We start from the raw sequence: 14,007 nt of genomic DNA, 5'->3' as shown, positions 1-14,007 counted from the left end.
GTATGGTACTAACTTTAACTTTACACAACAGTTGGGTTTACAATCTTGTATGTAATGTCGTACGTATAAGCAGTATGGTACTAACTTTAACTTTACACAACAGTTGGGTTTACAATCTTGTATGTAATGTCGTACATATAAGCAGTATGGTACTAACTTTAACTTTACACTACAGTTGGTTTTACAATCTTGTATGTAATGTCTTACATATAAACAGTATGGTACTAACTTTATACAACAGTTGGGTTTACAATCTTGTATGTAATGTCGTACGTATAAGCAGTATGGTACTAACTTTAACTTTACACTACAGTTGGTTTTACAATCTTGTATAGATGAGAAATGCTTGGCAATTGACACTGCATGGGAATAAAATACTGAATTAGAAAGAACAGAATGGGATTCTACATGAATCTACTTACACTCTCATATGCTACTGTGTTGTCTTTCCTTGTAGAGTCTTTATTTTAGATTTTACTTTAGTTCATTTCTGAGAAATAATTTTAATAAAATATGGAGAGAGGTCATTTGCTTCTGTGTCCTAAAAGTTTCAGCTAACCCCACTGATAATATCAGGTGTCCTAAAAGTTTCAGCTAACTTCACTGATAATATCAGGTGTCCTAAAAGTTTCAGCTAACCCCACTGATAATATCAGGTGTCCTAAAAGTTTCAGCTAATTTCACTGATAATATCACGTGTCCTAAAAGTTTCAGCTAACCCCACTGATAATATCAGGTGTCCTAAAAGTTTCAGCTAACCCCACTGGTAATATCAGGTGTCCTAAAAGTTTCAGCTAACTCCACTGATAATATCTAGTGTCCTAAAAGTTTCAGCTAACCCCACTGATAATATCAGGTGTCCTAAAAGTTTCAGCTAACCCCACTGATAATATCAGGTGTCCTAAAAGTTTCAGCTAACCCCACTGATAATATCAGGTGCCCTAAAATTTTCAGCTAACCCCACTGATAAACAGGCAGATGCTTACGTATGGCAGATTTAGTTTCACAATTAATTTCTATTTTCATTTCATTGTGCAAAGTTCTGTTTGGTACAGATTAGTGGAGTGAATACACACACATGTAGGCTGCAGGACAGCAAAAGCTAGAGATACTTAAAAACTGACAGGAGTCTGGAACACACACATTGTTCTTCTATTAAAGATTTAATGTTACTCTACATCAGATTTGGATTAAATTTATGTATTAATCTTACAGTAGAAGTCTAATACTATATAAATGTTTTCCTGAGAACGATACTAAATGTGTTTTCTCTTACTATCAGATGATACAAAAACACTGCTTAAAAACATAAGTTCAAAAAGCACTTAGTGTCTAAAATTTAGAAAAAGGAAAAGTGATTGTCTTTTTTTTGCTAAACTCCTGGTGTCTTGGTTTCAATTCAGGCATTTCAAACAGTGAAAGATAATTAGGCATTCCTTTCTTAGAATATTTAAATAAGCATTTCGTATCTGTCTTAAAATGACCTGAAAATGTCCTTTTTTTAAATAGCTGAAAAATGAAGAAGAAATCAAGTCCAGATTGATGGAGGCTGACAGCCGACTGCAAATGGGTATGAAAGAACTGTGTATTAGAAAGTATCTTGTGAGAAGTTATTCTTTAAGAAATTTCTAAAGTCTAAAACAGACAAGTGAAGAGGGCCTTAGTTTTTTTGTTTTTTTTTTCATTTCTGTGAATCTTAGGAAGTAGGAGGACTGAAGGATTAGTAGGGAATTGCAGAAGTTGAAAATTTTAATATTTACACCCCAGTAAAGTTACTTTGAACGTTCTGACACACAGTATATATGTGTTCCTTACCTTTGGCCTGTCTCTTTCATTAAAGTTCAATAAAATGGTTCTGAAAAACTTTTCAACATTCTGTTGAATTATATATCACTTAGTTATTATTTATCAAAAATATATATTTACACTAAAACAAATAGTTTGATCTTTTTCATAACTTTGCTTTTTTGACTAACATAGTGTTGATTTCTGTTTGGACATTTAATCAGTCATTTTAAAAACTTTTTGGTACAAATTACACCATGAATTTAATTACTAATATTTTCAAGTTAAGAAATATATTTTCTAGATAGTTAATAAGAGTTAGTGTAATATTGATTCTCCCCACTTTTTAAAAGTACATTGTTTTAATAACTTTCAATGAGCACTGCCAATTAATATATTTAGAGTTTGTGATATTTTAAACATCTTTTTCTATATGTACTAAAACAAAAAATAATTATTATCGAAGAAGTTGTTATATCATAAAATATACATTTGTAGAAAGTTAACTTTTATTAGAACAGAATTTTTTTTTTATGCCAGCTCTGCACTACCGAATACCCTACCCACGCCCAGTCAACTTACCTCCTCAGGCCTTGGTCAGTCCACTTGGCAAGAAGCTAAAAGAACAGAGTAGACTACGGAAACGATCGAGGCCCGTATACATAAAATCTTTAGATTCTGAGACTTAAACGTATTTGTACGGCAGAACATCTTTCTAACAAATAAAAGCATGATAACAGTGAACCTTATGTTACTTTTCAGTCGATAGATAATAATTATAGCATTATGAATATTAGTGCTGTAAAGTGTAGTGGAGTGTCAAAACAAAGCTTAGCAATTTTCCAATTTTTTGAAATAAAAATAATAATAATATTTAGTTCACAGTAGTAATTGCATCGTATAGTTTTGTATGTATTAAAAATAAACAAATGTTGTAAACTTTTTTTGGGGGTGTAAGACTGATATAAGAAAGGAAAATATGGTAATTTTTCCTGGATCATCAGTGCTGGCACAGTGTTTCATTACTTGCTTGGTTTTGATAAAGCTGCTACGTAGGCTGTAAGTTACATTTTTACATGTTTGAAGCAAAATGTTCCATAACAGTAAGTAAACCTTAGGTCCACGTTACTTAAATCAACACAAGCTAGCGATTGTTGAAACTATTAGAGTAGTTTATACACCATAAGACAATAAACAATCTTTATAATACTATCAGACTCATAGTTAGGGTTTTTACAACGTGGTTTATTAGTACTAGTAACCTACACAGTGTTCACGCTCTAGTCTTAACAATCATTCTTATATTTAACATGCTTGTTTTGTTACAATTGCTTTAGTCATATTTTGATTGTAGTTGTGTGTATACTATGCCATGTTTAAACCAGTGTAAAATGAAGAGTTTAATAAGTAGAAATAACTTTTTTTTTATATCAGGGTTAAGCCTTGTTGGCTAAGTTAAAGCTTACAGAATCAACAATTTAATTATATTGTAGATAAACATATATATAGCCCCTAGTCCACCAGTATGTCTGTTGTATTGCAGCCAGCCTGCTCAGCCCTGGTATTAGGGAAAAGGTCTCATTGGCACTGGATATGGAAGATGTAGCATGATTGACATGTTAAATTCTTCATTGGTTTCCATATAACTATGCCTAACATTAGATTTAATACAAAGTAATGAATATAGGATCTAAGTAACTAAACAACTAAAGCAAAATCAGTCTGAGAAAATTTATCATAAAAATAGGTGCTATGAAATTCAATCTGGAAGCAATTTTGCATGAAATATAGCTTAAACAATTGCACAGCTGTTCACCCGAAATCCACAAACATCCAATGAAGAGTCAACAAATCATCATTAGATGTAAACATGGATGTTTTTTTATAGTAAAGTACTGTACTACCTACACACAGAGTAGGTATTCACTAGCACTTAATAGATGTACACGAGTTTAGTTTAATAAAAACTACCATGAATCAAACTGTACCATGTTAAAAATTTAGCATATTTTAAATTTACCATTTTGTGTTATTTTATGACTTTTTTTTTTTTAATAGAGCCTTTTGTATGTGACATAGTCTTTAGTACCATTGTAGTGGTTTTATTCCGTGACACAACTGATTTTTTGTAGTAGTATCAAAGTTGTATCTTATTTTGTGATATTAATAACATAGTTTATCATAGACCTCTAGTGGGAAAAATAGACACCGTGATCAGGAATCCTAATATAGTATCATTTGAAGTCTCTTTTTATCATCAGAACTTTTTTATTGCAATTATTATTATTAAAAAACATCAACGGTTTTACAAGAAGGAAGTTTCAGATTACTTTCAATGCAGGCACTGTGTGTATATATACAATCATGATCATGATTTGTTGTCAAAATAAAAAATCAGAGTTGTTAGGTTTTAGAGGTACATTTCTCAAGTCCTATTTGTGTGTCTGTAACACCCTCTTCTCATGGTTTAGTGGTAAGCTTGTGGGCTTGTAAGGCTGAAAGATAGGGATTCAACCCTGTAATGGGCACAGCACACAGTCCATTGTACAGCTTTACTTAAACCTGTTAACCTTCAGAAAACTTTACTACATACACTGTGAGGCAAAGTCTTGGAAAAGTAAGTATCCGTACTTCTTTTAGAAAAAATGCCCATGTTAGTGTACAGTAATCGATAGTGGCACTATGCATGTTGCTGTTGAACATGAAAAAAATTAACACTTGCCCAACTAACCATGTTTTCGACACTTATTATCTGCTTTTGTTGGTATCAGCACTACAAACTATGGATTTGGGACTGTGCAACAGCTACAAGATGAGATGAGCACACATATAGGGGTAAAATAAATTTTGTGTACAACTGTTAATATAGGACATTTCACATTTGTAAATATTTAGCATTCTATAGATGCTTTCGTAATTGAACTCATTGCTCAAGTTATGTGTCTACAGTAATTAAATTATCTGAGAGTTTAATAACGGTATGTCACTTTTAAAACTTTTATTGTGCTAGTCAACACATGTTCATGTAAGTGCTGGGAACAGTAAATAATTAAAATTAATTACATAAAGAGTTACAATATAATTGTAATCACACATTTTACCTTACCGTAGTCATAATTCATTTTCATCATGTCATGTCATGCACTATTTCATGTATAAGAAGTTATCCATTGTACTTGTTTCATTCCATACCTGATAAAAGGATCCAACACTGTCATTCTTACATCACATGCCATGTTACATTAGTTATATCATAAAATGATCATTATAATATGTGAATATTACTAGTAGATACACGTATGTGTGCTTTACAGTGTAAGTTCATGTGTACTTTTGTTTTCTGCAGTAAAATTCATAAAACATAAATATGACTTAGACATTTTAACAATATAACGAATGTTCACTTAACATATGTGACAGAAACAATGGGAACATTGTATAAGTATCATGAATATTTATGGTAATTGAAACAATTATCATAATAGGTATAGTTTTTTTGTTGTTGTTGTTTTTCAAATAAAATCAACTTTCAAATATCATTTCAAGATTTTGCACAGATGAAAAAGGATTATAAACGTAGAGGCACTGTTTTATTATTAAAAAAAACAGCCATGCATAATCAGTAATAAACTTAAATACGGACAAAAATAAAAGTATAATAGATAAACTTAATCATGACAACAATGCTAAGAGCTTGTATAAATTTTTGATAAAGATAATCACATCATAATTAAGATAATTACTGTTCTGTTACAGTGGGAAATGTGCTAGTCTTATCATTCGTTTTATATAAACTAGTTTCATGACAGTTTTTCTGTCCCCAGCAAGGACATTATTTGGAACTGGTTCCTGTGTTTCTAAGAAAGTTGGTATGTTGATTTATATATCATATGGTCCAAAAAGATCCTGAACGTTGACACTTTTGTCAACCGTTGGCTCCAAACGAGATACAAGACTGTTTCTTTCAAACTGAGCAAGGTCACTTACAACACTAAAATCCAGAGTCTGATTCCTTGCGTTGGACAAAGTGCAGATAGCACATTATGTAGTTTCACGCTAAAACAACAAGAAGCCCCCCCAGTGGCACAACGGTATGTCTGCGGACTTGCAACACTAGAAACCGAGCACAGATAGCCCATTGCATAGCTTTGTGCTTAACTACAAACAAACAACACAAAAAAAATGGTGAGTTTTACTTCGGATACTTTTCCCTTCAAAGACTATAAGAATATATATATATATATATACATACGTTTACAGATAATAAATAATAAAGCATGCAAGTTGGCAATAGTAAAGTGGTGTCCTCCAGCGGTAAGTTTATGGGCTATTTGATAATAATTTCAAAATAAGTTAGCATAAGAAATTAATATGCCATACTAACCTTATTGGAACTGATCTTAAGTAAGCAATGCAACTAAAATGCCCCCATGGATCAGCAGTAAATCTACGGGCTCACACTGCTAAAAACCGGGTTTCGATACTCGTGAAGGGCACAACACGGATAACCCATTGTGTAACATTTTTGCTTACAAAAACAAAGGTTTTTATTCAGAGCCAACTATTACTAATTTACACCAATAGATGGCCTTAACGCATAAATATGTTATATTGCAATTAGTTGATGATCCAGTGCAAAGGCGGAGTAATTAATAAAATTATTTTAACACAGAAAACAAAAAACATTAATTTTTAGCTCTGTTTATCTGCGCCAACTTCAAAATAAAATTTCTGGATAAATCATTCACATAACCAAAAAAAGAATTAATTTCTGGCAAAAAAAATACGTCAAGAATCTACTAATTCCGTGCACTATTTAGAGGCAAGAATACATTGTGTATAATAATAGGAGTTGGTGTATCTTTTATATACAATGCATTGTATTAATTTGTTCACTTTTCTTGAGTAATATATTAGAAAAACCTTACTAATTCATTAGAGTATAAAGTTTACACCAATTCGTTTGTTTTTGACAGAAGTGCTTACCTTTACTAATAACTATATATTGAAAAATTAAACTCCATTCTCAATTAATATCGATTAGTCAATCTTTGGAATTCCATTTTATGGAATAATGTTTTCTCTCAAATCTCGGATGTTTTTCTTATACAAATTCATAATATTTAGTCCCCCGCTGGGGCAGCGGTAAGTCTACGGATTTACAGCTATGTGGCTTTGCTATAAGAAAAGAACATATACACACACGTAATATTTATTGATATCGATCACGTATAAAACTTTAAAAAAAGATGGACTCGGTCCATCATCATTTTGTCATTACGAAACAGTTTGGCTGTTTTGAAGCCTCACTGATGAGTAAGTGCCCTTTGTCATTTATTTTTTACAACCTGAAATGCTCTGGAAGGCTTATACTGTTATCGTGCAGTAACAAACCGCCACGTAACTCGACTTGAGAACAGTTTAATGACAAAACCTTGTCGAAACGTTGTACATTTGCTGTTATGTTAAATTTATATTAAAGTTTTTCTTCATTACCCATTCAAGCCGTCTCCAACCATTATTAGTTTAATGTATTGTTTAAATATTTACCTTGAATATTTATGGAAACATACTAACGCTAAATAACTTTATTTATTTTACTTTAAAGCTTTGATGGGGGAAAAAAGAGTATACAGTATAATAGCAACATTGAACTGTTTATCTATGCTTCACCATATTAATTTAGATTACTATATGTTGAAGTACTCGAAACCCCATAGATATTATGTACACTTCACCATTATAAGAGGCTTAATGGTATTTCTTTGGTTTGCTGACTCAAGCTGTGCTGATGAGGCTTGAATGGGCGAAACTGCAGAGGGTATGGCCAATCAAATAATGCTTTAGGCCTCTGCGTCACAGATCCTCTTTTCAATTTCACTTCTCGAGAAATGAAAATATGTTTTTAACATATATATACAGTTAATTGTTGAGTACTACAGAGAACAATAATGCAAGAGTTAACTGTTTGGTATTATAACATTAATATTACTAAGCCTGAAGAAAAGCAGTCGCTCGAAACGTTGCTATGTAGAATACATTTGTTTCCATTTCAACGCTGTGTTTTTACAGTGATTTTATTTTGTGCATTACAGCTTACAAGAACCTACGTAAGTTCAACAATGTTGTTATTCTTGGTTCATGAGCTGAAAGTGAAAGTACATAGGATTCGGGAAGATGGTTGTATAATTTTCAAATGTTGTCTTCTATTGAATTGCATAGGCCTACGACAGACTACCAATACTAATAGTATTACGATATAATCTAAAGGTGTTCTAAGAATAGCTAGACAACCAGAAATTCCAGCAAGCCCTAAAGTATAGGTTATAGTGTTGTGCTGTGGTGCTTAAAAGTTAAAGTAGTTCGTCTACAGTTCTGCTAGTGCTAGCAGAAATGAAGTTGTAAGATCAACAGCTGTTGAAATTATGTTGTTTTTCTGTATTCTTAATGGCCTCCATACAAAGTACAACAACAACAAAACTTACCCTACCGTCTATCTTGTAATAGAATAACACAACCGTTAGCGCATGCCTAAACTTTGTCGATGGCCTGATTTGGTAGCTATGAATTTACCAGTCGTGTCTGGTTCTGACCAGAATTTTGAAAACATTTAGAACGAATACGTATGATATCAAATGAAATGACGTCAGAAATGTCTAAAAAAAATCTTGACGTCAGACAAACAACGAATGTTTAACGTTTTCTGAAGAATGATTAATGGATTTTCTTTAGAGTTCATCTGTATTGGAGTGCCCCCTGGAGCTTACCTAAATGTGTTTACAAGGTAATAACAAATAAAATGGCAGTGTCAGCGTTTGTTTTCGTATTAATCGTCAAGTGTTTGCCAAATAAAAAGAAATCAATAAAATTAAAGCAAACTGATGTATGTGAAAATGCCTAAGGTGTATGTAAAAACTATTTATTTATTATAACTTGAAGCTATTTTTCATTCGCATTTGCACACGGGCCGTTTTTCTCCAAACTCTAACATTTCTTCTGCCCCTCCTCTTGTGGCTCAGCGGTAAGTCTGTGGGCTTCTTACGCTAAAAATCAGGTTTCGATACCAGCAGTGGGCAGAGCACAGATAACACATTATGTAGCTTTGCGTTTAAGAAGAAACAAAGATTTTTTCTGAAAATGAAACCCATGTTAAGAAAATTGTATTTCGAACTCACCCCACCAGGAAATATTTACAAAATAAAGTGTAACAATTGTCTAGCCTTTTTCATGCCTGAGACAGAACGTAACTTGAAGATCAGGTTAAAAGAACACCAAAAAAATCCTTCCCAAGTCCATGAGCATATGAATAAAAATAAACACAGTTTTTCTGAACAGAATGTCACAGTACTAAAACATGAGCCTGATATTAACGTAAGAAAAAATAATAGAGGCCTTATTAATAAAATCAAACAATCCCACAATTAACAAATACCCAGACACATCTCTGCACGTCTTTGGTCGTTATTTTCCCACACATTCCTAATCTTATGCAAATATCTTGTACAACATGTTCTATAGTTTTTTCTTGTTATTGTTTTATACATTTATATTTATTCACTTTTGTTTTTTTCCTGTTTAGCCATATATAAATTTATCTATCAATTCACGCGGATTGACATGTACATATATAACTAACCACTATCAGTTATAGAATTCAAATACATTGTTAGATTGTTGAATGTTGATTTAAATACTAATTCGTTCTTTACCGTTAAAACTTGTCTACTTGAGAATGATCGCATCAGTGATCGAAACATCGTACTTGTTCTAAATACAAATCTAACTTACTATAACTTGTAAAAGAAAATATACATTTTTCTCGTTGACGCTGTGGTAACGTCACCCGCTCTGGAGAAAAGACTATCTTGCTGGTTTGTCGGTTCTTTTTAAAATAACATAAAAGTCATTGTTTATTACAATTGATTATATGTAGACCATTACTAAGTCGCTTGTATCCCAACCGGCCTGACGAGCCCTGGTAATGTACGAAAGGCTTCGTCGGCACCAGATATTGCAGATATATTGTTGATACATAACATATTCACCTTTTCTTTCACATGTGGTATATTATAAATTCAATTCGTCTGTATGGGGAACTATTTAGAGTTGGAAGTTAAGCACAAAGAAACACAATGGGCTATCTGTGCTCTGCCCACCACGGGTATCGAAACCCGAATTGTAGCGTTGTAAGTCCGCAGACATACCGCTGTGCCATTGGGGGGCATTTATGGAGAAATGTTATGTTCTGTTAATCAATATTTAGATCTTTTTCTTTTTTTTTTAATTTGTTATAGACAAATATTCAAAGTTATCGAATCAGCCCACAAAACAATTTACAGCCATGTAACTGTGCTAGAAACATAGATGAATTTGGCGTGTGGTTATTATTTTTGACCATCGCAATTTAGTAAATGATTAACAAACTATTCTTTATCCTATAAGTTAACTTTAATTGACGTAAACTAAAGAAAAAAATCAAGGGACGATGGACTTGGACTCGCTTTTAAAGTTTTGCCATTGCAGTCAAGAGAATAGGAAGCTCCGACAATCAGATTTGATGGGTTTGATATTTGTAAGGTTAATTTAAGCCACACTGGAGACTTGCAGCTATATATATACTCCATAATAGTAAATTTTGGTTTGTTCTTTTAGGTTCTTAACCCTATAGGGTAATTTCACCTTATATGGAACTGCTTATATGAATACAGTAATTTGAGGTTACATAAAACACACTATTACAATGTCATTTATTGTGTATGTATGGTAAAAACAACATCTAAGGCTAATATACTTTGACCCCCCAGTGGCATAGCGGTATGTCTGCGGATTTACAACTCTAGAAACCGGGTTTTGATACCCGTAGTGGGCAGAGCACAGATAACCCATTGCATAGCTTTGTGCTTAACTACAAACAACACCAAACAAACAATATAATTTGAAACTGAAAATTCGAATTTCAATAACTGATCAGTACGAACTGGTCCCCTAAGAAGAATGCACCGAATAGCCTCTGAACATGCCCGAAATGAAAAACATTGCTTTGAAAAGCTTAGTACTTTTTACAGAATTAGCTTGAATGTTTCTTACCGTATGATCTGACGTCTTCCAACGAAGTAAATCCACAGTAAAAACTTGTTGGTAACAGGCCTATTACATATGACCTGACCCATGACGCAACGTTGTCGTGTCGGCCCCTTGTGACGTTCATACTTCTCTGGGTATGTTTGTTTGAAGCTATGCACAAAGCTACACAATGGGCTATCTGTGCTCTGCCCACCACGGGTATCGAAACCCGGTTTCTAGCGTTGTAAGTCCGCAGACATACCGCTGGGGGAGCTCTCAGTGTATGAGATCGGCAACAGGTTGACCCTGATCACACTGTGTCAAGGCTCAGGGGACGTCGGTAGAGACGTTTTTCAATATTTAGCTAGAGGGTAAGTATCTGGAGATTTTAAGTAAAGACGTGGCGACAAACGTGGCGACTTTTTATTAGAATTGAAAATTAAGTGTTATAAGGAGTGTGAAATTGTGAAATGAACAAAAAATCCATATCCATATGCTCAATTAATAAAGAAAGAATTATGTTTCTCATGCTCACACGTAAAACATTCAAGAGATGTTGAGATCCTTCGTTTCTTCTTAGAATTTTTGCTCAAAACCACACACGAGTTTACAGCAGTCACAAATTTTGAGTTGATAGATCAGAGAGAGGGAATGCAACTAATTAACAGAAGCCATCGGTGAACCTGAGCGAATAGGTACCCCGATGGATCATCGATAAGTTCGGGGACTTACAACTCTAAAATCCGGAGTTCAATTCCTGCACGGATTGTGTGGTTTTGCACTCAAACAAACAAACTGCTCTTACAGCGCACCTAACCCCTTTGGACTTACTGTCTGGGCACATTAACCACTGACCCACGAACTTAGTCTAGTGAGAGATCCTTAACAAGCCACATATAATTAGGCACTAAAAGTCCGCCAGCAACGCAGTAGAAGGTCAAATACTATATAAATATATACCACTCATTAAATAGCTGTGCATTGTTTTAATTGACTTTTGTCACGAGTGTTTCTGTTCATCTTACGTAATTATTTTATTTATATGTTTATATAGGTTCCCATGACAATCGTTTTGTTGTTGCTGTTAATAACGTGGATATTTAATATGGTTTCGATTATGTTTTTCAAACACCATCTTCTTTATGCTTCTCTCTTTCACTACAACCGTATTTACATACTTGACTGACTTTCTCATAATCATAATCTAATCCTTGTTCTAGATATTTACAAAGTTTCTCTTTCATTGGTATTTCCGAATATTCTAGGACTACCGTGATGCGCCCTCTAGCTAACATCTAAATTGCAAAATCAAAAATATAGCTTATTACACTTCTTTCTTTCTTTGTAGTTTAACACAATGGGCTATCTGTACTGTGCCTAACACGGGTATCGAAACCCGGTTTTTAATGTTATAAGCCGTCAGAGTTGCCGCTGAAACACTTAAAGCTAATAATGCTTAAAAACGAATTTTGAATTCGTTTCCTTAAGATTAAGGCCCGGCATGGCCATGTGGTTAAGGTGCTCGACTCGCAATCTAAGGGTCGCGGGTTCGAATCCCTGTCCCATCAAACATGCTCACCCTTTCAGCCGTAGGGGCGTTATAATGTGACGGTCAATTCCACCATTCGTTGGTAAATAACTTGGTGGTGTCTTTCACTGTTAAATTAAGGACGGCTAGCGCAGATAGCCCTTGTGTAGCTTTGCGCAAGTTTTAAAACAAATCACACCGAAAGGTTAAAGCGTTTTAGAACATTACGATAAACATTTTATTATGTTATGTAATTATGAAAAAAACTTAATTTGTCATTCTTGGGCTTTTCTTACAATATGATCCTTCCACAAAGACCTATAAAAATACGTTAAATAAAGGCAGGACAAGAAGACATCGCGTTTGACTGTATCCGAAGAAAATTAGCAACTAAGACCAAAACAACATGTATAAAACCTATCCCAAGAAAAACACCTGTTTCGTTTCAAGTGACTTTGCAAATAAATTGATCATCTAAAAACTCGCTTCACAAGTATAAATCGTCCTCCACCAAAAATAAAATAAAGCATTTTTCTTGAAATTTTTATATGGGCAAAAATTAATTCGGTGTAACTGACTGTGCAGTTCAGCCTGATATCAACAAAAAATCTGTTGGAAACTACATGTCAACAACTGTGTAGTTTAGGCTGATATCAATACACATTTATAGGAAACTACATGTCAACAGCTGTGTAGTGAAGGCTGATATCAATAAACATCTATAGGAAACTACATGTCAACAGCTGGGTAGTGAAGGCTAATATCAATAATTGTGTAAGGGGTACGTGTGCTTGTGGAATAGAGAGACAAAGAACAGTTTAAAGGAGGTAGAGAAGCTACAAAACTTAAATGATACCACACAATATAGTTTCATTTTCCACATACACGAACTTAGTAGACCAAAGTAGACCAAGATCCATAATTTACAACTGTTATGAACTTGTAAGTGTGGATTATTAAAGTTCAGGAAGTGTAAAACAAGTAAGCATGTTCTGGTGAGCACAACTTAGAACACAGCTGACGGTTTAATTTGCTTTCTCTGTGAAGAGAATTAACATTATTGGCATACAATGTTTTCTTTTGGCTACCATGGTTACCACTAGGAAGTAGTCTGGACTAACAGATTGAAAATCATTGTGTACCTTGTAATATTGCACAATTCGTATTTCAGTTGAATCTTCTCGTGTTGTGTTGAAGAAGCCAAACGGCTAGTAATTGAGATATTAAGCAACATTTCTAAAATAAATAAAAAACTAACAATAACGATGTTCGGGGAACACAAATCAATTCACTACGGTAAAAATCATCAGTGCTATTTCAATGTCTCTTGGTAACTCTATTATCTAACTCGTACTCTTCACGAGTGTGCCAGAGTTTTTCGTTATTTGAGGATTTACTGCATTTTTTCTCTTCGCATCCTTGATAGTTTCTGCTTGCTACTACGCATTAAGTAAAACAAAATCTCCCAGGGCCTTTACAATAAAGTCTCTCTGCAGCGCTAATTAATGGACTTCTGGTAAAAAAAAAAAGAAGGGGGGGTATCGAAACGGCACGTGCAGAAACAGCTTTTTAAATTCAGACAACCTTGATTTTTTTAGTCATTAAATCGGTGAGTGTGTTGAAGCCAACAG

General features: G+C 33.7%; 1 protein-coding gene across 2 annotated transcripts in view; it reads left to right on the top strand.

The window, feature by feature from the left end:
* The window catches only part of LOC106472779 (LYR motif-containing protein 1-like), a 6,988-nt gene extending 4,259 nt beyond the window's left edge, over positions 1-2,729 (top strand). For both annotated transcript variants that reach the window (XM_013933436.2, XM_013933437.2), the window contains exons 3-4: positions 1,510-1,570; positions 2,326-2,729. In XM_013933436.2, coding sequence (XP_013788890.2) covers positions 1,510-1,570; positions 2,326-2,474 — 210 coding nt within the window. In that variant the 3' untranslated portion in view covers positions 2,475-2,729. The remainder of the gene's footprint in view (positions 1-1,509; positions 1,571-2,325) is intronic.
* The last annotated feature ends 11,278 nt before the right edge of the window (positions 2,730-14,007 follow it).

The sequence above is a fragment of the Limulus polyphemus genome, unplaced genomic scaffold, assembly GCF_000517525.1.
Source record: "Limulus polyphemus unplaced genomic scaffold, Limulus_polyphemus-2.1.2 Scaffold5604, whole genome shotgun sequence".
In the NCBI taxonomy this organism is placed as follows: Eukaryota; Metazoa; Arthropoda; class Merostomata; order Xiphosura; family Limulidae; genus Limulus; species Limulus polyphemus.
This window is presented reverse-complemented; position numbering and strand designations above follow the sequence as displayed.